Genomic DNA, 25,561 nt, shown 5'->3' with positions numbered 1-25,561 from the left:
CATATTTCCCTGTTTCTGTGCTGTTTATTTGCCTTGTGAAGTCAGAATTAGCCACGGCCATCGACAGGTTTTGCTACGGTATTTAATAGTAGTAAATGGCCGTTTACATTTGACGAAATCTTATATATAAATAAATAAAAGTGCTATATTATATCTATGATATAGAATAATATTTTACACTACAGAACCCAACATCCAATCTAACTAACAGCCTGCTCTAACCTAAACAACCTAGCTTACTTCCCTCTCTGTGGTACTATAGTATCAGGCCCAACTAACCCGTCAGTTACTCTAGCACAAACCTAACCCACCTGATATCCTATCTCACTTCCCTCTCTGCGGTACTATAGCATCATGCCCGACCAATCTGCCACTTATTGTAGCATGAATCTAACCCACCCGTTGGTTACTTTAGCATCTAGCGTAACTCACTCTTCCGCCTGTTACTGTATTGGAATTTGGTAGGATTTGGATTTAGTACTATTAGAGTAGAGATGGAACAATAGATTGAGAGATTAAAGGGAATAAAAAACTTGTATTATTGATCAACAGTATTTACATATTAATTAATACTATATCCTAAGCGTGGAAGAATCGGAGGCCTCTCAGGAGCCCTGCTGCTGTAGCAGTGGGCCCTGAGTACGTATACATACCTATACGTATGTATACGTATACATACATACATATATATACGTATACTATACATATGTAATTTTCTTTTCCAAAAATTCTAGAAAAATATCGAAATGAATATTAGTTACATTAATAAATCAGCTGAAAAAATCTACAATGCAAAGAAAAATATCTAAAACTTAAAAAAATATGAAACAATTTTTTTTAGTTAGTATTACTTTCACCTACATGTTAAAACTATGTGCATGCATAAAAGTACTATTGTTTTCTCTATAATTAATTTAATGTGTTTAATATTAATAATTTTATAAATAAATATTGAAATGTACAAAATTTGTGAATTTAATTTTTTAGTCTTCTTTTGTCGTGTTCTACATAGCAAAACAAAAATGGGCGCAACGTACGCGCGCCAATCAAACTAGTTTATACTAGGTGAAAGGATGGAAAGCCACTCCTTGGGGTCGGTTTTCCCTAGTGTGGGCTCGGGACATATTCGGCACATGAGTTGCCAAATATGGGTAACAGTGTCGTACTTGACACCTCAGGTGTTGAATACGACGATGCTTTTGGCGGCTGTCACTTTTGTCGTTGCTTTTGGCGCACGATCAAATTGTGTCGTATCGCCGTCACTTCATATCTCTCTACTTGATTAACTCAAATACAATTTAAACGATTACTTCCATCCAATTCGGTCGAGGCCACCCGATCTTGTATCGGAAATGACACCTCGGCAGATGGATGGATGGATCATGGACGGACGATCGGTCAGTCAAGACGTGATTTTTCTTGATGAGCATACCTACTGTGCGACTTTTGAAATTTAAATAATTCACCGTGTCCAAGATCACATAGTCAGGATTTGACCGATGTACCAAGTTGATCTTGAAGAACATGAATCTTAGCCAAAGCGGACAGCAGCAGCAGCATGGACTGAATGGCATAAAACATTGCCTTGCTCTGATTTTACTGGCAAAAGCTACCAATGGCGAGCCAGTCTTTGATTGTAGCAGCAAAGATTGGTTACACCTAGCGTGTAATCAGATCATATACGAATAAATATAGTTTATTATAGTTTATATTTTTTTTAAGTTAAAGTCGAACATAAATAGCGTCGAATAATCATTTCTTTATCTTGTATCCTATGTTGTATTTTTTTTTTCCGAATTCAGAGTCCGAGCGGATAGTACCGTAAACTTTCGGTTAGTCAGATAGATAGAAAATTTTCACTTCATTTGCATCCTCACATAACACATTAAACAATAAAGATATGTAATCAAATTGTGCATAAAGAGAGTGATTGTTGAGATATAAAAATAAGAACATTTTATTTTATCTGTCAATATATGTATGGTAATCTATCTATATATTATCATATATTTAAATAAAATCATAATAGTCCCTCGTAACATATAATATTTGGATATTTCATATGGATATCAGTCATCTTATATTTTTATCTTATTTATTTTCTTAAATCCGAAGTTGGATAATTACGGTTATATCTCATATTTATTTCATAAATCTTTGATCGGTAAATATCCATCCCGTTTTCACCTATTACAGCTCATTCTTTCCATCTTCGTTCCAAAAATACTCAATATCTTTAGCAGTCGCGACCTCTTCTTCCTGGCTCACTGGACCTCGGTCTTGCGTCAGTTTCCTCTAACATCTGAGTGGTTATCGATAACTCCATGGCTCACTTTCGACTGTTGCATTAGTTCCATGCTAATCCTGGTATTCAAAAGCTGTGTCACGCTAACATCTGAGGTTGCCAATTGAGCCGAACAAACGAACATTAACTAGAAATCACAAGACAGTGGTGTCACCGAAATTTATTTGACGTATGGACCTCGCACGAGACCTGTGTGATCGAGTCAATTCATTGCGGTTCGATAACCGAAACTGATGGGGAATTTGATCAAATTCAAATTTGAAAAATCAATTTTTTGGCAAAATTTGTCTGAATTTTATTAGTTTTCGAGCAGTATTCACGAAAACGATGAAACCACTGGGATCGGTTTTTTTATCCAAGTTTGGTTTTTTTAAACCCTGGGCGGGACACTGGCGTCGGGTAGGGAGACGGCAACGCGCAATGGCTCTGACGTGCGCGCGGAGCCAGTGAATTCGTTGATGTAATACATTGTGTTTTTACCTCTTATAAAAATTGCTAAAATTTTGAACTTTTTAGAATTTATCACAGACTCGAATGAATATTGTTAAATACGGGCAAAGTATCCCAAACATACACCAAAATTGAATTTTGAAAACCTGCACAAAGAGAATCATGCTACATTTATGAAATTTCTGTTGTTTTTAAATTTTTTGTTTGCAACTAAAAGTTGAATCTGTTTCAAATTCGAGCTTCCTTATAATTTCTAGAAATGTTCAAACATTTCAAAATCCTTAAAGACCCCAGCCCAAAACTCTTTTTTTCTTTGCCTTCCTTTACTATCGGGCCAAAACTTCCCTTCCTCTCTCTTTCGGCCTAGCCTGTCCCAGCCTCCATCTTCACTGCGTCCGCATTGCACCGGTCCACTTCGGCCCGTCTTGGCCCATGACGCTGCGTCGTCGTCGTCTTCCTCCGGACGCCCGCGCCTCGCCATCCCTCCCTGTATCCTCGTTCTTTCTCTCTCTTCCCGATCTTCCGTCGTCACGTCCTGTAGGATATGCCGCCGGCACCATGAGGATCACGTGCGCCCTGAGAGCCCGTCGGCCAGCTCGCCGCTTGACCCGGGTTTTCCGCCGGCGCCGTGACCAAGCTCGAACTGCCTTTGACCACCCGCGGAGCTCCATCTTCTCCGCCATGATGTTTTGTCCTCTCATATTTTCTCTGTGCTCGCAAGCGAGCGTTGTCGCCTTTCCGCCACCGACGTAAGTCCATCTCCAACCATTTCTCTTTATTTCGCTCCTGATTCACTTCTCTCTTCTATTCTTTTACTTTTTCTCATCTACAACTTCAAAGAACTGGTGAAGTGAAATAAAAAATAATCTCAAGATAAAGGGAATAACTTTGAAAATCTTTTCATGAAAGAAATCATAAAGTAAAAATATTACAGCATTAAAGGAAAAAAAACCCTTCGTGAAGAGAAAAATACTCGTGAAAGAAAACTATTGAAGATGGTCTATGGAGCATGTGTGAGCCCAAGCTCTTGTCGTGTTTTTTAATGAAATGTTTTTATTCCGACCTCTAAAAAAGTTTGCACCTAACTACTTATTATTATAAATTCTAGCCAAAGGCTTGAGAAGAAAATGTCATAAAAAAGTATTGAATTATCCACCAAAACATGAATGAAAATACATCATAAGCATAGCATATTAGTAAACACGAATATCTCTGTCATTTTCAGGTTGCGATATGCCTACTTCATTCTTACTCTCGCAGTTTCCTTTTGTAGTAAGTATCGGAAGTAGATCCAATATACCTCATGAAGATAACCTAAATGTAATATAATGATCGAATCTTATAAACAACAATATCATTTCTACTCAACCATATCATCTAACATAGAGCGCTGGCCCCAACCATAACTTGAGATCTCCATGCTGGGTCAACATTTTATAACCAAGTACCAAATAAATTAGCTACATTTGTTGATGGTTGCAGCACGATGGTAATCTGAATTGATATCCATATGAATTTCGCATATTGATTGTGGATAGGGAGCACCCCTTTAGATATCTCAATATTTCTATACATCATAACAGACTAAGTAATAACGATTGGAAAGCGGTGGAGGAGTGTTTTAAAAAAAATTTAAGTAGCTGAAAAGTTTAATTGTTATCTGTTGGTGGTCATCTAGTTTTAATTGATTCAGTGCTTAGTAGCTTGCTATGTATATGTTGTTTTTTTGGGTTCCTAAGGGTTTTTTAAAGAAACTAGATTATTACAGGTCACGTTTCTTTTGACAAGACGATGATTATAAGAAAAAAATATATACTAGTTAAATGGGGAATCTTGTCGTGTGGTTTAAAAAATATCTCGAAGGTGCCTGAGATATTTGATATTTCCTCAAGTGAACCGTCTATAAAAGGATGGCGAGCCTCCTTCTTGCATCAATACAGCACCTACAACCCTCTCACCTCCATCATGCCACCTCTCATGTAGGTCGGTCTGAGATTTGGATGGCCTGAGATGAAACTAAAAACGAAGCCCTATTAAATATAAAAATTAATTAATATATAAATTCTATATATGATATTCGATGCATTAAAAATCAATAAGATATCAAAAACGTATTGAAAATTAAAAAAATACATTACCAGTTGAAAACTAGTGAAAAACTATAAAAACACCAAATCAACTCAAAGAAATCTTACCAATTATTACATAGAACTTGTAAAAAAATTATATCCCAACCTATCAATTGATACGAAATGATCACGCCAATTGCCAAGTCACCGAGTCACTGATTAGGATAGGACTACACGAGAATACGAGAAGATCATCGACAGTCAATTAGATATTCAAATCATTAGATGATTAGTTAATTAATCTGTGTCACCAAAGGACAAGTCGCCGAACTCACTAGAACCAAATCAATCGATTGTTGAATGGCAGTTCAACTCCTGAACTCCGCTTCTTGTAATCATGTCGGCCTATCATCGGAGGCTTGCACAGTCGCACTTGAACTCTCAAAGTACTGCCATGGCGCCACCTAAACCTCGAGGCTCGAGAAGACAAGGAGTTGTACTGCAATCTTGGTAAGCCACAAGACCATCCGTTGAATCATTGTGTTGGCCACATCATTGAATCACTGAGATGAGGAACTAGGAGACTATGCACAGCAGTCGCACTGTTCTGTTGGCCACAATTGCACAATACAAAGCTGAACCGCCAAACCCCATACGGGCCCATGCACTGATGACTGATCCAACAAAGCTGTTTCTTTTGGTTTTGGGCCAGTCAATTGGCCAACTGGCAATAGCCAAAGCCTATACTATACACTGATGCAGGATATGAGAGAGGTCCCTGGGTTTTGGGGGCCTGGGCGGCCGCCCCGCTTGCTTCCCTCCAGGGCCGGCCCTGCTCTTATGTTTCCTCCCCAATCTCTGGCCACCATCGTTAGTCTCCTCTGACGTTAAGCCATCGCTCTCCCTCTCTGTCATGCTCTCCTCTTTGTGCCCTCCTCTCACTCCAGCGCCCCTTGTACAGCTCAGGAACCAATAAGGACTGATTGGAGCCGGAGCAAAACCAAGCCGTCGCCGTCTTCTCCCACTCTAGCCACCACCTGACCTCACCAGCTCCCGGTAAGCACCGCATGACCTCTCTCTCCACTTCCCGAGCCTCTGTGTTCGCTCCACTAGGCCCTTGCATGCACACACAAAGCACCTCATCATGTCATCGGATGTAATATCAATTATTGGGATATACGTTAGTTACTAATGTAAGAACTGATAAAAATGCCCAGTAAAACCCTAAACAAAGGTTCGAGGTTGCGTGGAGCCTGTGACTTGACTGATTGTGCCCTGCAGCCAACGGCGAAATTAAATGAAATCAACGGTCTCACTAATATGTAGGCCCGTAATGGTCTATACGTTGAGGACATGGCAGTTGCTAAAGCCAATAATGTTGGGCAACTGATGATACCCATCCCTATTTCCGCCTCCAATACTTTGGTATCGCAATTCACAGAAAGATTATATAGTCAGTTTTTTTTACATGGCGTGGTTGACTTCACATCTCCAATTCATGGATTTGACCACTACTTTGTATAACTCAATTTGCTACGGATTAATGGAAGTACCAAACTGCGATAGTACGCTGAGCAACGAATCTGACCAAACTACCATTCCAAGAAATCATGGGAGACTTATTACTTATTCACAAGCCCAGCCCTGAATGTCTAATAAATATAACTAAAACTCAAGAGATGAAACGACTTAAAAGTACAAGTTATCTAAAGTTCTAAACAGATATTCACTCAACTCTTCCGATTAGACCGTCCTCGTTCTCTAGTGATCATTATTTGCAAAATCACGTTTTATGTCACCGGAGACTGGACACGACTTCAGAAGAACCTACAAAACCAAGCTAAGCTTCAAAGAGGAGAAAACGCAGACCTTGCAGCTGCTTATCTTCCCACCGAAACGCTCTCTCTACAAGGTAAACCCCGGCTTCCTAGTCATTGGCAACTAACTCTTCATTTCCGTTTCCTAACCTCTGCAGGACCAGTTTCTTCTGTGGAGCAAGACCTTTTGCAATCGCGGAAGAATTCACATCCAGGAGGACGGTATCGTCTTCCTTGAAATCACCCTTCAGGACACCAAGAGCAATCTCGTTCTCCACCATCTGCTGAATCACCCTCTTGACAGGCCTAGCACCGTAGTTAGGGTCAAAGCCAAGAGAACCAAGAAGCTTCACAGCTTCTGGTGTATACTGAAGTTGAATCTTCTGTTGTTTTAACCGGTTCTTGACTCGGTTCAACTGCAAGCATGGAACGTTTAAAATTTAGAGAGCAGGCCAACTATGTGCAAACACCTAAAAAACAACGTAACTGAAGTTTGATAGTAAGACTCAAGTAGATCTATCAAGCATGCATTTAAAAAGAATTATTAAAGGTTTACCTGGATCTCCACAATGTGGTTTATCTCTCCGGTGTCCAGTGGTTGGAACACAATGTATTCATCTATCCTGTTCAAGAACTCTGGTCGGAATGTTTGCCGGGCCATCTCGACCACCTGCTTCTTCATTATCTCATACACTGCCTCCTTACTATCTGTTGTGTTTCTAAGCGTGTCTAGAATCAATGGTGAACCAATGTTCGAGGTCATGATGATGACACAGTTAGTGAAGCTGACTGTCCTACCCTGTGAATCAGTTATCCTTCCATCGTCCAACAGTTGCAACAAGATGTTGAAGACATCATGGTGCGCCTTCTCTATTTCATCGAAGAGAACGACCGAGTAAGGCCGCCGGCGAACAGTTTCAGTTAATTGGCCACCTTCATCGTAACCGACATACCCAGGTGGGGCACCAACCAAGCGGGAGACAGCATGCTTTTCCATGTACTCGCTCATATCAATCCGTATTAGGGCATTCTCGGTGTTGAAAAGGAATTCAGCCAGTGTCTTACCCAGCTCGGTCTTGCCTACACCTGTTGGGCCCATAAACATGAAGCTTGCTATTGGACGGTTAGGGTCTGATAGGCCTGCTCTAGAACGACGGATAGCATTGGCCACTGACTTGACTGCAATATCTTGGCCGATAACCCTCTTGTGGAGTACATCTTCCAAAAGCAGCAGCTTTTCCCTTTCAGATTGTTGAAGATTGGACACTGGAATACCAGTCCATTTGCTAACAATCTCAGCAATGTCAATGTCAGTCACCTCTTCTCGAAGCATTGACTTTCCTGATTGCTGGAATTCAGCAAGTTTATTCTCAGCCTCTTCTAGCTGTTTCTGTAGAGATAAAAGTGTTCCGTACTTGAGTTCAGCAGCACGGTTCAAATCATATTCTCTCTCAGCAGCTTCAATCTCCAGGTTAACTCTGTCAGTCTATGCCAAGATGAAGAAAAGAGAATTATAGCCCACATGATGCCATGGCAAAACTGTAAATAACTATTAACACACAAAAGATAATGCAAGCACCTACCTCTTCTTTAATTGATCTTATACGGGTCATCAAGGACTTCTCATATTCCCAATGTTCTGAAAGGTCTTTCTGCTTCTGCTTGAGAGATTCTAGTTCAGCTTCAAGCTTGCTCAACCGTTCTTTGGAGGCTTTATCAGTATCATTCTTCAATGAGAGCTTCTCCATTTCTAGCCTTATTATTTCTCTATCTACCTCATCCAATTCAATAGGCTTCGATGTTATCTCCATTTTTAACTTAGCAGCTGCTTCATCAACTAGATCAATGGCTGCAGACACAAATGAAGAACTTTAGAAAGAATATAAATATAATAATGCATTGCCACTCAAACTGTTCCATATTGCAGTATATGCAGTACCTTTGTCAGGCAAAAAGCGTCCAGTAATGTAGCGATCTGATAAAACTGCTGCAGCAACAAGAGCTCCATCTGATATCTTAACACCATGATGCAGTTCATATCGCTCTCGCAAGCCACGTAGTATGGAGATAGTATCCTCAACCGCTGGCTCACCGCAATAAACCTGCTGGAATCTACGCTCAAGAGCAGCATCCTTCTCAATGTACTTCCTGTACTCATCCAATGTTGTTGCTCCAATGCAGCGGAGTTCTCCACGGCCAAGCATTGGTTTCAACAGGTTACCGGCATCCATTGCTCCACCGGTGGCTCCTGATGCAAGATTAAAGTGAAGCATAAGAATGATAATACTCATGCAGTCAGGTGCAACTGCGTAGGCTCTCCCAGTTTGTGTTATACATGTGGATTTGATAAAATCAGGCAATTACAACTTAATGCTCAGCAGCAAACAAACAAAAATGTAAAATAAATATATAATAGCATGAGTTTCTATAACATTCGAACTAGTGCTCAGACTACTATTTTCCAAGTTTATAGGCATATCCTTGCTACAATAAAAAAATTGTAGGGATTAACTTTTGAAGGAAAAATATTAATGGCTAAACTATTTAGGCCTTGAGGACCAGCTCAGTAAAGCTAAAAATGGAAGTGGACAAACACCATACTCAGAGAAATACATACCTGCACCAACAACAGTGTGGATCTCATCAATAAACAAGATGATTTGTCCATTAGAAGCAGTGACCTCCTTCAGAACAGCCTTAAGTCTCTCCTCAAAATCACCCCGGTATTTAGCCCCAGCAAGTAGTGCTCCCATATCCAATGAAATAAGCTGTATTGTTGCATGTGTATATACGGCATCAGAATGAACAGCCCATTACATTGTTGAGTGTTGATATTAAAATGACTGTACGCATCTGTTCTTTTCTGTTATTGATAGTATGCCTTTTGTTATCTGATTGCTGCATATTACATTACATTGTAATTCCTGAATGAATTGTTTAGATGTACATATTCATTTAGTTCATGCCAAGTATGCATTAAAAGTTATCTATGTCATAGTAGCATAAATATTCTTGTCCGTGGCATTAAATCAACCAGATAAGCAGAAAGATTGCATACCCTTCTATTCATTAGAGGTTCAGGAACATCTCCCCGCACAATACGCTGAGCCAATCTGAGAGAAATAACAAGACAATTTATTAGTGCATGATCAAAGAAGCTAAGTTGTAGGCATGCTACTGAAGATCTACAGATAAGGTAGAATGGCATCCCATATGCTCTTGTACTTCTTCAGCAAAAACTGAGAACAAGTAATCACCCTTCAGCAATAGCAGTTTTGCCAACTCCAGGCTCGCCAATAATAACAGGATTGTTTTTAGTTCTCCTGCAAAGGATCTGAATGCATCTGCGCACTTCATCATCGCGACCAATAACAGGATCAAGTTTTCCACGCCGAGCTGATTCTGTCAAGTCAATACCATACTTCTCTAGAGCTTGGTACTTCCCTTCCGGATCTGGCAGCGGAAAAACAATTAGAGCCGAATAAAGTTATGAACATAGGACAGAAATTACAGGACCTCTGGTGAAAGAACCAAGCAAAGACCGATACAAAAAGGGAAAAATATGTAACTGATTAGACATACTCTGATCTGTGACTCGTTGGCTTCCACGTACAGCTGAAATAGCATCTTTCAGATCATTCTCACCAACATTCAGATCTCTAAACAGCTGCTGCCCAAACCTTTTATCTGATGTGAATGCTCGCAGTATATGCTCAACTGAGACAAACTCGTCACCATACTCTTTTTTATGCTTCTTTGCATTATCCAAGATCGATACGAAACTTGACCCTATAATTGGCCCACTTGTATCACCGGAGACCTATCAAAGAAAGAAGTACTTAAGCCTCAAACCTATACTATTATCTTATCAAACAGAACCACTACAATTCCTCTAATCTATAAAAAAAAACTGCTACAGCTAATACCTTCGGCTGTCTAGAAATAAATTCATCAGTAGCTTGCAGGACTGATGTGTTGTCTATTCCAGCTTTCGAAAATATTCTACGTGCTAATCCATCCTTTTGTTCGAGAAGAGCTTTCATCAGGTGCTCTGATTCCACTATCTGTTGTTTCGACAACCTTGCTGCATCAACTGCACCAACAATGCCCTCCCAGGCCATCTCAGTGAATTCTCCTGGCGCTATCTGTTTGTCACGAAAATTTAAAATAAAAAAACGGAAGAGATTAAGATATCAGTCGAGAGTTGTTTGCAAGCAGTGTCCAAATGTTGTCTACATTCACATTCTGCCAGACTTGTTTCCAACACACAAACGCATGATCGGACGACTTATGTACAAGCCAAGCATAATTCATTTTATTTCTTTTTATTAATAGGACAGGAGGGTACAATGACCAACCCAAGATGGGCGAAGACACCTCTTAAACACTAATACAACTAAGCAGTACCACCAGTCCGACAACATGATAACAGCAAGCACCCAAAGCATCACCTCACCGAAGCTCATTCCTTTTCATGCCACAATTTCTTAAGTTAGGAGCTACCCAAATCTTTCACCCCACAAAACCATACAACACATTTGATATTAGAGCTCCAATGACCGACAAGCCAATGGATTGAGATCAATATATAGGAAGAACCATCTAAACATGTACCGCAACATGAGCCGTGAGCACATGGAATTATTATACAGGTGAAGAACAGAGAAGAAACTGAAAAATTAGTTGACCACAGTAAAAATCATATATTATACAAATGATGCAGCAAATTATCGGTACGGGATCCACGAATTTCTAGCAGAACTACAAGCATCTAATACTACAGAGCTTCACGATCCAAGTGCTCGATTCGCAGTGTATCTACAGCCCTGGATGAAATCAAATCGCCACTACTAGCAACCAATCGCCGCAGAAAAACCAGACACACTTGAACGGCGCATGTGTAACCCCGAACCTGAGACGAGGAAGAGGTGCCGGCGGCGCTGTACCGAGCCGGTGTCGTGGAGTGGAACAGGCGGCGCGGCGGCACCAGGAGCCCGCCACCGACGGGAAAACGACCGACGCCAGCGAGCCACGGCGGCCTCCTCGCCGCGGCGGCGGCGGAAGCATCTCCGGCGCGCGGCGCGAGGGCTCGCGGGAAAACATCGCGTCCGCCGCCTCCGGCAGCGTGGCGACGAGCGGCGGCAGCGGCGCGGGCGGCGCGCGCGAGCCTGGTCGCGGCGGAGCGCGCCATCGCGAGGAGGGGTTTGGGTTTAGGGGTTAGCGGGGGCGGCGTGGGCTGGGCAGGCCAAGTGGTTGCGCCGCGTGGATGTCGCTTCGATTATTTGTGGCGGCGCGGTGGTCGGTGGAGTGGGGTGGGAGGGTGGAGAGAGGTAGCGATGCTTGGAGAAGGGGAAAGAAAAGAAGCAGCAGCAGCTGAGGCGAAGGGAATCGAAGGTGGGAGAAGCTTCGGGAAAGGCAACTTCGATGAGTTTGGACGCGGCGTCCGTTTGGTTGTTTGTATATGGTTTAATCTGATTTATAGGACACGCTGCGGTGGTGGGGTGTTTGTTATTTGTGCGTTATTTTGAGTCTGATTTTCAAAATGTAAATATATGTGATCAGACTGGTTCTGTAGATATATGATGTAAATATGTTTCTGTAGAGCTAGACTCACTGAATATAGCATAGTGCTCGGTTAATGATGCTATCAAGTACTCTCCGTTTATACTTACTTATTTTTTTTATCAAAATCTAAGTCAAACTTTTAAATTTTTGACTGTCAATAGCTTTTAAAATATTTGGTTTGAAAATATAAAAAACGCACATATAAATTTGTCTTAAAAATATTTTTATTAGATATTATAACTATATTTTAATAAAAAATAATAGTCAAAGTTGCACGTCGAACATCGTAAAAAATCAAAAGTGACAAATATTTATGACCGGAGCAAGTATACGATCAGCGCGTCTTACTCTTAGATGGTATTAATGTATTTTAAAGAATATTAAGATTTAATATGATAAATTAATTATTATATTAGTATAATATATAAAATAAATATTATGATAATACTTATTTTTTTTTTCTTATGCAATAGATCTTCATGCGGACAACTAAATACCATCTTTTCTAAATCAGACTAAATAAATACAAACAACCAAACAAATTACTACAGCTGCACTCAGTGAAAAAAATTGCTACAAATTAGGCTCAAATATGTGAGCAACCAAACCCCTTCATAATTTATCTAGTTCATTCATCCCTTTTACTTATTTATCTGTTAATTCTCTTATATACTTTATAACTTATAATTTTTATCACTACCTTCCTAGCAGGAAACTCAACGTAAACGAAGGTTCTGATAGCCGTCTGCAATCCGAGAAGCTTCTGCAAGGTGCGGTGGTTTCCTGCATTTGCCCGGCAGACTGTGCGTGATCCCATGCCCATCTATCGTCTGCTCTAGACCGTTCATTCGAGACATCGGTGGCCAGCGTCTAGACGGTACCGTGGGTTCCACTTGACAGCTACGATAAAAGGAGAAGGTATATATTCAGCTAGTTCTTCAGTTCCAGACAGCAGGATAAAGGTTCAATTCAGATACTGGCTCAGAAATCTCATCCAAAAATTTAGCAATCTCAGAAATTCCAGCTCTGAGAGTGAGTAAGCACACCATGATGCGACTGTACTACCCAAACAAAATCTTCAGTGTTTCCGTGCATGAACAAAGCTGGGTCATCTGCCTTTGTTCAAAAAACGCAGATGTTTTAATACGGCTACCAAGCTCTCATGCAAATAGCAAAACAGTTGATTCTGGAAACAGCAACAATCTGCTAAAATCTCAAGATCTCCTGACATTGCAAGCTTCCCCCAATATCGCCAACGAGAGTAACAGAAAGATCACCAACAAATATAACGAAAAGCGTTCATTGGCTCATCAAGCAAACTATATATATCTCATGATAACCAGTTATACCTTGAGTAACCTGACTTAACATAGCCATACGAGTTAAGGTACCAAATACCACTCGGTTGTTGTTCGACATAACACTGGAGCCTAGTCCCTAAACTGGACAAACCAAATGCAAAAGGCATTTGTGACTAAAAGACTTGCTACTATAAACAACGTTGAGCAGGCAGTTATCATGGACCAATCAACCACCGACCCTCACAGATGCGAAAAATCTCACACGAAGGCTGATGTAGGTAGGGAACCGAAACCTACTAGACCAGCTCCCAGTCCCCATCGATGAAGGGGGCGCCATCGTCTGTGCGGTCCTGCATTCAGAGAATTAACTAGGTTAGATATTCCCACCTAGTATTCAGAAAACTTGTCAATATTACATCGGAGGCTATCATCAGAAGTTCACAAAAAGGCAGTTCACATGGAGACTAAGTAAAGAGAATCATGGAAGTGTTAGATATATGTAAAAATATATTCAGGGCAATCATCCCAGCAGAGAATATAAAACTGTTTGTAAGATGTGGTGTTGTTTAGAAACCAGAACATACATGCTTGTGGAAAAGGAGGACATCTTGGCGGGTAGAATCGACAATTTCTCTTTAGAGTTTAGAAACCAGAGGTTGAAGTTTTGTTTGAAAAGGGCCAAGTCTGACTGATTCATGTAGCCTGAAGATGCTTAATGAGTTTAAGTTATCAATATTTGACCTACTAATAACTATTATTACCTGGCTGGTTTTTTACCTAAAAGGAATGTTAACATTAGTAGATATCTGTTGAAGAAGATAAAAAGATAAGATCATACCAGCCTAAACATGTCGACAACAATGTCATCTAAACCACCACTGAGTCCCCTTTGCAGCCTACTTGTCCCCATGAGTTCGTTGTTGTAGTTTAGCTGATTACTAACAGCTTGCTGCTCAATCCTGCCATCATGCAGAGGGGGAACAACAACACCTGAATTCCCACCATCCAGTGTCTTCCTTGGTACAACAGAATTGTCTATGCGAAGGTTCGGCAATGAGGTGTTGATGCCAGAATTACTGAGTGCAAGGTTGTTATTCAGCATCTCTCTTGAGTTTGTGCTGCTTCCGTATGTGAATGACACTGCTTCCTGACTGAATGGCATTGGAAGAGCATTGCTGGCTAGTGATGCTACTTGGCTCTGCATTTCATTTCCCAGCAAGGGAATCTGACTGGATGGGGATGTAAAGCTTGAGAGAGGCTCGATCTTGGGGCCATTCACACGCAGGGTTGCTTGGGACATGCTGTCCTTCTGACCAAGTTCCTGAATGTTGGATGAAACGGCAGTTGGCCAGGTGGTGTTGCATCTTCCAAGATCTAGCAACTGGGTAGACTCACTAACAAATGAGTTGAATGGGTCTGCAGAAGATGAATGCATCCGACCAAGGTGTTGCTGGTTGCTTGGTTCAAGAGACTGTAACGGCATGTTATTTGCCGGAGCCAACGGTCTGCCATTTGATATGTTTGCAAAAGAGTTACCAGAAGGACCAGTAGGAAAGCATTTGCTACTATCCTGCAGTGACATGTGCGCAATCAGGTTACTGTTGTTCAACCCTCCTACGTTGCCGAGGGAAGTGCTCAGATTATTCTGGGTGTGCCCGATCTGAAGTGGCTGCGAAGGCAGCAAACCATGCATCCCAAATGCAGAAGGGGAGTTCATCCTAGAAAGAAGGTTGTTTGACTGTGAATGGTTAGTAGTTGGGACTGGCCGGTATCTCCCATATGCATTGTAGTGCTTGAAGGCTTCCAGTCCCATGTTGATGTAAGCGGGGTTCCTTCCTCCAAATGCAGCAGTAAGGTTAGCCTGCCTGCTTGCATCAGCACTGAGTCTTTTCAGATACAGCCGATACTTCTGAAATAACAAACAAACCAATAAGAATAGATGAAATGTGCTTCTAAATGCAAAAAGGAAAAAGAAATTGAGATACAGAAGAAAGCAAAGAAATATTTAGTCTTGGTAAGATGAAGAAAATATCAAGAAAATATAGCGCATGTGCATTATGAACTACATTTATCAAATTCAAAACAAATCCTCTTTCAAGATAAAGTATTAGAGCTTATAGTTAGGATAATCATAATGAACAAAAGTTTGATCCAAAGTTATCTAACAATAAACATGGTAGAAATATTGTCATAGAAATGCAAATATGAGATAAAACGTAAGGACAGGAATTAAACCTGCAAATGACTCGCAACATTCTCCCTGGTTATGTTCTCAACATTCATGAGATCCAATATTTTCTTTGGAACAGCCTCTGCATTTATAGATGCAAAGGCATGCTATTATGATTCACAAATAATAGAATGAATCTGGAAAAAAATAATTAGTGAATATTCTGATAACTAAGCCATGAAATAAGAGCTCTTACTATCAATGCCAAGCTGGTTGACAGCAGCCACAAACTTTCGGTGCAATTCAACAGACCACACGACCCTTTGCTTCTTCTGGCTCGACGAGTCTCCATTCTCGTTACTGTTCTCGTCAGAATCATCACCATCATCTCCATTATCATCTCTACCCTTGCGTGAAGTTCTCTTGTTGCGATTAGCACCACCATTCTCACCTTCAGCATTCATTGACTGCACCTTCTTACCGGCATTGTCGTTGTCATTATCATTACCATTGTTCTTGGCGTCACAACTCCTCCGCCTAACAACATGTTGCCAAATCGTCCTCAACTGCTCAATACGCACTGGCTTCAGCAGGTAGTCACATGCTCCATGGGTGATACCCTTCATGACTGTTTGTGTCTCTCCATTTGCAGACAACACTGCATGATATATATGGACAGTTTCGGAATTCAAACAAACAATTTAAAAATGTAACAAAATTCACACTGTGGCTACATTATAAAAAAAAGAAATGCATAAGCAACGTTCATTATGCATTGAACTTTAGAAAATAAATGAACTTTCTATAGGAAACTAATTGGCCTTCACTATGCTTGCAGACTTTTGTCCTTTCTAACTTCTTTTTCAGTAGTCGCACATGCTGAGCACAGTTTTCATAAGGCTCATTTTCCCAAATTAATAAATTGGAGGGAAAATTGATTATATGTCCCAAAGTTGATTAACCTTTGATGATATGCTCGAAGTTGATCATACTTTGATCATATGTCCCACAGGGCAAGTTTATAACAAAATTTTGTATTGGGTAAAAGAGGTGAAGGATAAACTTTGTTACAAACTGGTATGTGGGACATATTATCAAAGGATGATGAACTTCGGACATATAATCAAATTTCCCTAAATTGGATGACACATTGAACAATACAGCGTCATAACCAATTGCACAAAGACAATGAAGGTATTTTTTTTCGAAATTCAATACTAGAAAAGATCCATGTTTCCTAAATTTCCACAGTTCAGCAGTCCAAAGGAAGTAAAACCAAACTAGACATATGTACCAAATCTTTTCATTCCACAATCATTTTCAAGCAATGCCATTTTTCCATATCATTGACAGCAATAATGACACGAAGGCAACGGGACTTACTAATGACCGGGAGGTCCATCTCGAGGCCCACAAGCTCGAGGAGCTTGAAGCCATCCATGTCTGGCATGTGGACATCACTGATCACCAGGTCAAACTGGTCCTTCTTCTCCCTCAGCAGCTTCAGGGCTGTTGCTGCCTGCCCAGTTGTTGTCACTGCGACATCACAAACACATCAAATCCAAACACATTAGCGCGCAAGTCAAAGACTGGAAGAACATATTACACATATGAGTCAAATCTGTGAAAGAATCACTCAAGAGAAAATAGATCAGAAGATTAACTGACAAGTCGAATCCAAACACATTAGACCGAAGTCGAAGACAAGAACAACACATTACGCAGATGCAAGTCTTTTGTAAAATTCTCGGAAGAATCAGTCGCTGAAATATAGCGAAAAATATCATCCCAAAAAAAAGAAAATTTAATCAGGGAAAACGAAAATAGACCACCAAACAAAAGTGGAACTCAAGATTAGAGAAGTATAGAAATCACGTAGCAGTCCAGAAAACCGCAGAATTTACAACATATGATTATTCCAATAAACATGTGCACGAAAAAAGAGAATTCCGATCTTTTATTTTTGTTAGGGGGCAAAAAAAACTGATCTTGATTTGACATTATACATCACGAGAAAATAAGAGGCCAAACCAACAGGAAGAAGGGGGGGCATGAAGCCGTGAGAGCTACGAACTACATATGTGAATGCAAAACCAGGAGCCCAAATCTTTTGTCACCTCACCACGCAAACAACGAAAATAGGCCGCAAAAAAGGCATGCAAACAACAAAAATCAAACCAAGCAAATAACCCAATCGAAAAAAAAAAGGGCAAACAGGACTCAATGATACAATTTTGATGGAAGCAGCGCAAATCCTAACATCTGGGTGAGAGACCAAGAAAGAGAAGGAAAGAGAGGAGGACGATATACCATGATACTGGCAGCGAAGCAGGAGGCTCTCGAGGACCTTGAGGCAGGTGGGGTCGTCGTCGACGGCCAGCACGCGCATGCCAACGGGGAACTGGTCCCTGCCCCCATGCCCGCCGTTCGCCTTCACCTGAAGCTTCACCTCCTCCACGGTCATCTCCTCCGCCTCCGCGTATCCAACAGCAACGGCGAGGAATCAAGAAACGCCCACCCGGATCACCGGAATCCCAGACTCCGAACTCCTCCTCTTCTGCAGCTTGGCGATGTAGTTTCTTGGATCCTAGAAATCCAAGAAACGGCAGGGAAAGGCGGATAACGCCAGCAAGGTCAAAGCAGGGGAGCAGGGAGTGCGTGGTAGTAGCACCAAAGCAGAGAGGGAGGGGAGAAACAGAGAGAGAGGGGGATGAATGAAACCAATAATAAGAGGAGAGAGAGGTGGTGAATGGATTGGAAATCATGCAGTGCAAAGATGGTAAGCTTTTTTTCGCCTCCCTTTCATTTCCTTTTACGCTTCCATATTTCATGCCATTTATTCAGTCCTTTATATGCTATCCATCCATTCATCCGTCAGAATTGGGTGATTGGTTGGGTTTGTTTGTTGCTCTCGTGTATTCTGCGTGGGCACGCGCCCCCGTCTTTTTAAGGCTAATTTGGAGTCGCCTTTTGGTTTTTCCTATTCTGCATTTGTGGACAACATACCGGAGTCCGCACGGTTATGTTTGATTTTAGGTTTTATTTGGAACATAAATTATTTCCGTGGTCTTTTAGAAGTAAATATATATATATATATATATATATATATATATATATAGTTTCTTAAAATTTTCACTGAAAATTTCTGTGTTCCAAATAAGTGTTATATGTGTATATCCTGATGTGCCCTTAGTTGTTGTCAATATGTCTCACATTTGGGTGTGAGCGTGAGCAGAACAATTGTGCCGCAAAAACTTTGATTTCTCATGTATTTGTTTCTTGGAGCATTAGGGCCACAAAGTGGCGAGGACAGCAATAGTTTTGGATCTACCTATATAATTAGTTGGTACAAGGATGGAGCTAGCCGAAAAGACCATCAAGATTATCATCTTTGCATGATAGGATCAACAACATAGATGATCAGCTAGTAATAGTAATTTTTTATAGGATTAGTGAAATTTCATTAAGGGCTTAAGGCCATGTGACCCCGATGACAAAGGCTAACTTCACCGCAGAGTTAGACAAATATTTCTTTTTTTTTCGTCTAGTGTTAGATGCTGACGTGGGTTGAGCTGGATTACTGGTTTATGAGGTTGATTAAAGAAAGCTCACGATAAGATTATTTAGTGATGTATGACAGCTCGGTCTCATCTCCAGGATTAGCCTCCACTTCGATGGGATCACAGATCCAAATACGACTTCTTCAGCGGGACGTAACGAAGTCATGGATAGGAACTGATCTTTTTTCTGCTCATCCTCCTTTTTAATCTTATTTTTCTCTTTTTCTTCTTTCTCCTTTGCAAAAATTAGAGAGGGTCTCTAGAGCTATAGAGAAGTGCTAGCCAGTAAGGGGCTTGAGCCCCTCCCACCTGCTACGGATTTGCATCCTCTAACATTGTTAAAGTAATGTCATCGGTGAACGGTGACATTAACTCTCATCAATAGTTAGATCTGAAACGAGTGTATTTGATCATTGCTACAGGAAATAATATACATTAAATCGCTACAGTAAAGCAAGGTACAATAAAATCACTTGCTACTGTTCATTCAGACTCAAATCACTGTTTATTTCGATGACATTGCTTCGCAACGTAAGAGGATACGAATAATTCTACACGGGGATAGAATAATTAAATCTCTATGTGGAAGTAAAGCACTTTGCTATTGCAAATCAAGATTTTTTTCAATCATCCATTATTTCCTTCACACTCTGTAGAATTTCCTAAACCACGAGGCACGTAATGCATTTCCTAATTGAAACTTTCCCGGTCTCAGATTTTTTTTTTTTGAAATGTTCACTTTAATTAAGCATATAACCTCCCATATTCTTGAGTGCTGCTATTGCTGATCTGCCTTCCACAACCCTTAAATAAATATGCACATGAAATGGCTGCTGGTTTTAATATACACTCTGTCCTTGAACTGTATTACTATACTGCTCAAGTACGTGAGATACCAGTACATTATTGGTTCGCACCCTGCCCTTGCACTTGCGATGATATTCTTTTCCTGCCTTTTCTTTAATAAGTATTTTGTGGCAATATTCTAGGGTATCAACACGTCAATTTGCCGTCACTCACGGAATCTCATGGTCACAAATGATCTTAATTTCCCATTAATTTTGTAGTAAAGTTAAAATTAAGTAAGCTTAATTCGTAGTATAAGATACGATAAGATACGGATGTCAATGTCAGGACAATGAACCGATCACGAAGTTATTGAGATTCAAATGACCCAACAAGTATATATATATGTGTGTGTGTGTATAAAGAGTAACTTGGGAACGCATACGGCATAAAATTCTACCGAAAGAATTATATTTCAGGATCCAAATTTTAGAGGTGCAGCTTCACCCACTAGCGTTAAAGATCTTGATGTGCGCATTTGCATCTTTCTTGTAAGTGCAAAACATATTGTAAAGTCTGATCGTTGATATTTTTATAAATATTTAGAATCTACACAACTGCTCACAAAATGTTTCTTTCCCCCGTAGAAATACTATTCTGAAATTTAATCATACCAGTTACCAAAGGCTAGTTACTAGTAAGCACTACTCCATTACCTGCATGCCCCTATGCTATGAGGCAACATTACCAAGGTATATTTTAAGGAACCCCACTAACCGAACATATCCAGCCTAGCTTACATGCCGACAGCAGAGTCTCAAAGGCTAGTGTGCTACTTATTACTACACAAAACGCCAATCCTTAGACAGTTCCCCCCAGATGCCTCTGATCTTTTGTGTTTTTGTTTCTTCCTTCTGCTTCACATCACATGGACCACACCTTGATCTGCCCTTTTGGTGAATCATAGAGACCAAACTCCATACATCTTCCTACCTATCACCTATGTCGATGTGCATGCGATCTACCACTAAGTATAGCCCAATGTCACATCTAGTAGCCCATATCATTTGTCCTGATCTTTTGCTATGCACACTGGGGAGGTGATGCATATGGCCATAGTTGGAGGGACCCTCTCATATTCCAAGTGGCATGCATGAGAGGTCTCCTCAGTGTGCCCTCTGCTCACAACATCAACATGAACATGGTGATGAGAAAGATACGGTGACCTCCAAACAAGATAACATTGCATGGACTCACTCGTTCCCTCCTGTTGTTGTAATGTCGCCATCATGAAATGTTATCTTTTGCTATGAACTTGGAACAATTATATACACCCGAATTTAACAATCATATTGGTCTTTTCCAACATAAACAACTCAATGAGGTATTATCATGTTTTCTATACTAATATAGAATCCATTTAGTGAGATATTCCTATACAGACGGATATATGAAGTCGTCTGTGTAAATAGTATCATAGACGACTTCAAATTAGAATCGTTCGAGATAATAACAACAAGCAGTTCTAACAAAGTGGACGCTCCATTGCAGATGCTTTACGGCGTCGCCCTCTACGCGTCATGTTGTTCAAGCTAACAAGGTGCGTCAGACATGTAACACTCACTCCTACAATCTTAATACTAATGGGTACGCGTGCAAAGAGTTGGTCTGAGATAGGAAGGACAAACATATAGGTCAGGAGAATCACTCCGCACCTTTTTCCCATATCCGAGAGGGGCGGGCCCAAAATAGGTACTGAGGGAGGGTAGTATGCTCGTTCGGTGGTACCGTCGCCTTCAGAAAATCAGAAACCGAGTAAGTGGCTCAAAGTATCCTGCAATTAAAGCTGTCTGAAGTAATTAGCTTATTACATGTGGTTCTAATTTGTACTAATAATTTATACATATGGTTCAAAAACTATCTATACAAACCATTTAGTACATATGATTTGAAAAAATATCTCATACAGAGTTTTCAAACTGTATGTATAAATTTTTCGATAGTAACGCTACTAATGAAATTTTCTCACACATATTTGCATATACCTAACTATTCCTTTCAATAGTGTCGAGAGCAGTGGCGAATCCAAGAACATGTACCGGCAGGTGCGACTGATTTGCAAAGCCTATACACACAAACCCTTTGAGTCGAGGCATAGTGGCAAACGCGTGAAGCAACCATTCCCAATCTGCGGCCGTACGTAGCTAGCTCTAGCTACCGAGTGGTAATTGAGATGGTTAAGGCCATTCTCACTGTATTGTTTCTCCTTTGATATATAAGAGAAAAAAGAATAAAAAATTGATGTTAAGAAATAATTTTTTAAAATATGCATGTTTCTTGCTAATATTTTTAATTCTTATAAAGTAATTTATTGTCTCACAATCATTTATGATTATTCAAAGAGCTAGTTCCTCCTATAAGAAATCAGCTTATTCTTTTTCATCTTTAAATTACTTGTCATATTTTTTTTAGTGGATACATAATTAATATCTAAGAAATTAGTATTGGAAGTGGTCTAAATTCACTCCCAAGGTCTTGTTTCTTAGTTGATGTATAAAAGGAGAGAGAGTAAGAAATTATTTTTAAGAAACAAGTTTACAATGCATGCATGTGTGCTGTTGGTTTTTTAAAGATTCTCAAGGTAATTTATTATCTCACAATCATCTATGACTACTTAAAGAGTTACTAGTTCCTTCTATAAAAAATAAGTTCATTCTTTCACATCTTTAAATTGCTTGCCACATCATCTTTTTCTTAGATGGACATCAAATTAATGCCTATAAAACTAGTATTGGGAGTGGGCTAAGAGGAGGTTAAGATGATGCTAACCTTGGAGCTTCCCTAATGGCCGACACGGCAACTAACACCGTAATTATGCCCCATGATCTCCCCATCCTAATGCCTTTGACACCACTCTAATGACAGTCATTAATTTCGTTTTCACCATGAATTAAATAGGAGAACCAATTGCAAGCCTGATGAAATGTCAGAGCGATACTGCTGTCAAGCAACTCATGCTCTTTCTCTTTTCTTTTCTTTTCTTTTTTACCGTGGCTTCTTTTAAGAAGAGCGTCTATCCTTCCGGGTCTGATAGACGAGTATTTATGACATATTATATGGCTACTGCATATTCGAATTTTACATGTCAGCACCTGTGGCGACTAACACTGCAATTATGCCCCATGATCTCCCCGTCCTAATACCTCCGATACCACTCTAATGATGGCCATTAACTTCATTTTCACCGTGAATTAAACTGGAGAACCAATTGCAAGCCTGACGAAATGTCAGTGCATCTTCAAGCAATTCATGCTCTTTCCCTTTTCCTTTCTTTTCTTTTTTACTACGGCTTCTTTTAAGAAGAGTGCCTATCCTTTCGGGTCTCATACATGAGTATTTATGACGTATTGTACAGCACATATGTTAATATACATACCTAAATTTTACATGTCAGCGACCACGGCAACTAACACCGCAATTATGCCCCATGATCTCCCGTCCTAATGCCTTCGATACCACTCTAATGACGACTATTAACTTCGTTTTCACCGTGAATTAAATTGGAGAACCAATTGGAAGCCTGACGAAATGTCAGAGCGATGCCGCTATCAAGCAACTCACGCTGTGGCTTCTTTTAAGAAAAATGTATTTAGGTTTTATAGACGAGTATTTCTGACATACTCCTTCTAATTACAAATATAGGTCGTTTTAACTTCTCAATTATTCTCTAAATATAAGTTATTTTTGAACTTCTATGCACGTTTTTCTCTTTTGTTCACTTCTTACTCTTATTTAATAAATACTACTACTCTTACACATAAATGAGTTATCTTTTCCAATACAAAATAAATAAAGAACAACAAATTAATTTAATCTATTTTTTTAATCTCTAAATATAAATCTAAAACGACATACATTTACAATCAAAAGAAATATTATATGTCTACTTCAGTTCTGCTAACATACGGATCCAAATTTTACATGACAGCGTCCGTGGCGTACGTTAAAAGAACCTCGAGAAGAATCTCGCGACGGCACAAACCAGCAGCCGCCGTACGCACGCACCGCACGGCACGGCACGCACGTACGACGGCATGGTGCAGTACGGTACTGTGAATATATTTTTTTGTACACTACGTACGCAGGTGAATACGGCGTGCGGTAAAGACGGCGCGGCGCGGTACAGAACAGAACGTGAGGGCGTGACGAGGTGGCAGAGGGCGGCGGTAACTTTTTTTTCTTTTGCAGAGTGGAGTAACATTGCTGCTGCAGCGAGTCTCTCTCTCTCTCTCTCTCTCTCTCTTCGTGTGGTAAGTAGAGTACTTCCAAATTTACTGGAGTATGTTTCGGCAAAAGGTTCCTTCCATCGATTTGTTCAGTTCAAATAATAAGTGGTATAGTGAGCTCTATGCCCGGTTAAATAGAAACACTGGTAGTACTAGAACATGTGTAATCAGGTCATTTTAACTCTGGCTGCTCGAAGTATTCTCATTAATATTGAAATGTACCAAACACGAAAATAAGCTGAAAAAATCTGTCCACGTTTGAAAATAAACTGATATTTTTTTGACCACATTTTAAGACCATTCTAACTGATTCTCGTAAGGCTCAGAATTTTTTTATAAAAAGATTTTCGTTTCTTTCAGCATTTCAATAATTTTTCATCATGATTTTTGTCACGAAGGGATTATCAAGTTATTCACTTTATGATGGTATTCTCTTCTTTTACTTTACGAATCCCTTCGAAGAAAAATTGTTAGAGATAAAAAGAAAATAAAAGTAATGAAAAAAAGAAGAAAATTTAAGAAAAAAAAATGAAATGAAGAGAATATGATTGTGATAGTGTAATATAAATCCTTGTTGTATGCCTAAAATTCTCTCGTTTTTTATTGCTTCACTGAGCTGAGAGGGTAGCAGAAACCCGCATTTATTTCAGTAATCAGAAATTGAATGCCCGCGTCGTCCTCTTCTGCTTCTGCAGCCCTCAACTTGCAGGTGAGAGAGTTGGGTAGGGCCCACGCGGCGATTTTTCCGCGACAACGTGGGGGCTGAGTGGGTAATTCCGGGAGAGCCTGGGAAAGATTCCGCACTCAACACCGCGTGTACTTTGCCGCCTTTTCCTGCTACTCTGGCCGGCCGGCCGGCCGTCCGTCCGAACCAAACGTTTCCACCTGCCATTGGCCCGGAACTATTGAATTGCTATGAATTGCAAATGCAGGGAAGGACTTCCGTGAGGGCACGAATTATATTAAATTAATAGCAGTGATTGCAATCTTAGTATCGAATAATAACTCTTGAGATTAACTAAATTATACAGTATAAACACATGCACCAATTCACAACCTCAATGTTAACCAACTGTAGCACACACAATAGCCTATGAACAAGCATCGACTATTATCTTCGTTTTCTAGGCAAATCAGCAAGCCGATGACCAGGAACACAAAGTCGACGCTACCAATTGAGCATAGATAACCCGAAAGAATGAACATCCAAACTAGGGGAGCAAAATTTCATCGAACCCGTTCGTAATTAGCT

At 40.2% G+C, this 25,561-nt stretch overlaps 2 protein-coding genes across 2 annotated transcripts; both read right to left on the bottom strand.

Moving 5' to 3' along the window:
• Positions 1-6,500: 6,500 nt before the first annotated feature.
• LOC133918517 (chaperone protein ClpB3, mitochondrial) lies at positions 6,501-12,075 on the bottom strand. Its single transcript, XM_062362422.1, has 10 exons — positions 11,554-12,075; positions 10,568-10,786; positions 10,224-10,461; positions 9,899-10,094; positions 9,700-9,754; positions 9,259-9,409; positions 8,581-8,889; positions 8,225-8,490; positions 7,198-8,127; positions 6,501-7,057 (listed from the first exon to the last, which is right to left on the bottom strand). Exons 1-10 carry the CDS (start codon positions 11,830-11,832, stop codon positions 6,752-6,754), a joined length of 2,949 nt encoding a protein of 982 aa, XP_062218406.1. The 5' UTR covers positions 11,833-12,075; the 3' UTR covers positions 6,501-6,751.
• Positions 12,076-13,492: 1,417 nt separating this feature from the next.
• Positions 13,493-18,563, bottom strand: LOC133918516 (two-component response regulator ORR24-like). Its single transcript, XM_062362421.1, has 6 exons — positions 17,988-18,563; positions 17,061-17,213; positions 15,934-16,335; positions 15,743-15,819; positions 14,346-15,416; positions 13,493-13,857 (listed from the first exon to the last, which is right to left on the bottom strand). The coding sequence occupies exons 1-6, from the start codon at positions 18,139-18,141 to the stop codon at positions 13,804-13,806; spliced, it is 1,911 nt and encodes a 636-aa protein (XP_062218405.1). The 5' UTR covers positions 18,142-18,563; the 3' UTR covers positions 13,493-13,803.
• Between the last annotated feature and the right edge of the window lie 6,998 nt (positions 18,564-25,561).

Source organism: Phragmites australis, chromosome 5, assembly GCF_958298935.1.
Source record: "Phragmites australis chromosome 5, lpPhrAust1.1, whole genome shotgun sequence".
NCBI lineage: Eukaryota > Viridiplantae > Streptophyta > Magnoliopsida > Poales > Poaceae > Phragmites > Phragmites australis.
The sequence above is the reverse complement of the archived record's forward strand: the minus strand, read 5'-3'. Positions and strand labels throughout refer to the sequence as shown.

Coding starts and splice junctions, on each gene's coding strand:
- LOC133918517 (XM_062362422.1), bottom strand. CDS start 11,832: ATGGCGCGCTCCGCCGCGACCAGGCTCGCGCGCGCCGCCCGCGCCGCT. Junction 9,755..9,898: donor AAAACTGCTATTGCTGAAGG/GTGATTACTTGT, acceptor TATTTCTCTCAG/ATTGGCTCAGCGTATTGTGC. Junction 8,491..8,580: donor ACGCTTTTTGCCTGACAAAG/GTACTGCATATA, acceptor TTGTGTCTGCAG/CCATTGATCTAGTTGATGAA.
- LOC133918516 (XM_062362421.1), bottom strand. CDS start 18,141: ATGACCGTGGAGGAGGTGAAGCTTCAGGTGAAGGCGAACGGCGGGCAT. Junction 15,820..15,933: donor CAACCAGCTTGGCATTGATA/GTAAGAGCTCTT, acceptor CTATAAATGCAG/AGGCTGTTCCAAAGAAAATA. Junction 15,417..15,742: donor ATGTTGCGAGTCATTTGCAG/GTTTAATTCCTG, acceptor TTGTTATTTCAG/AAGTATCGGCTGTATCTGAA.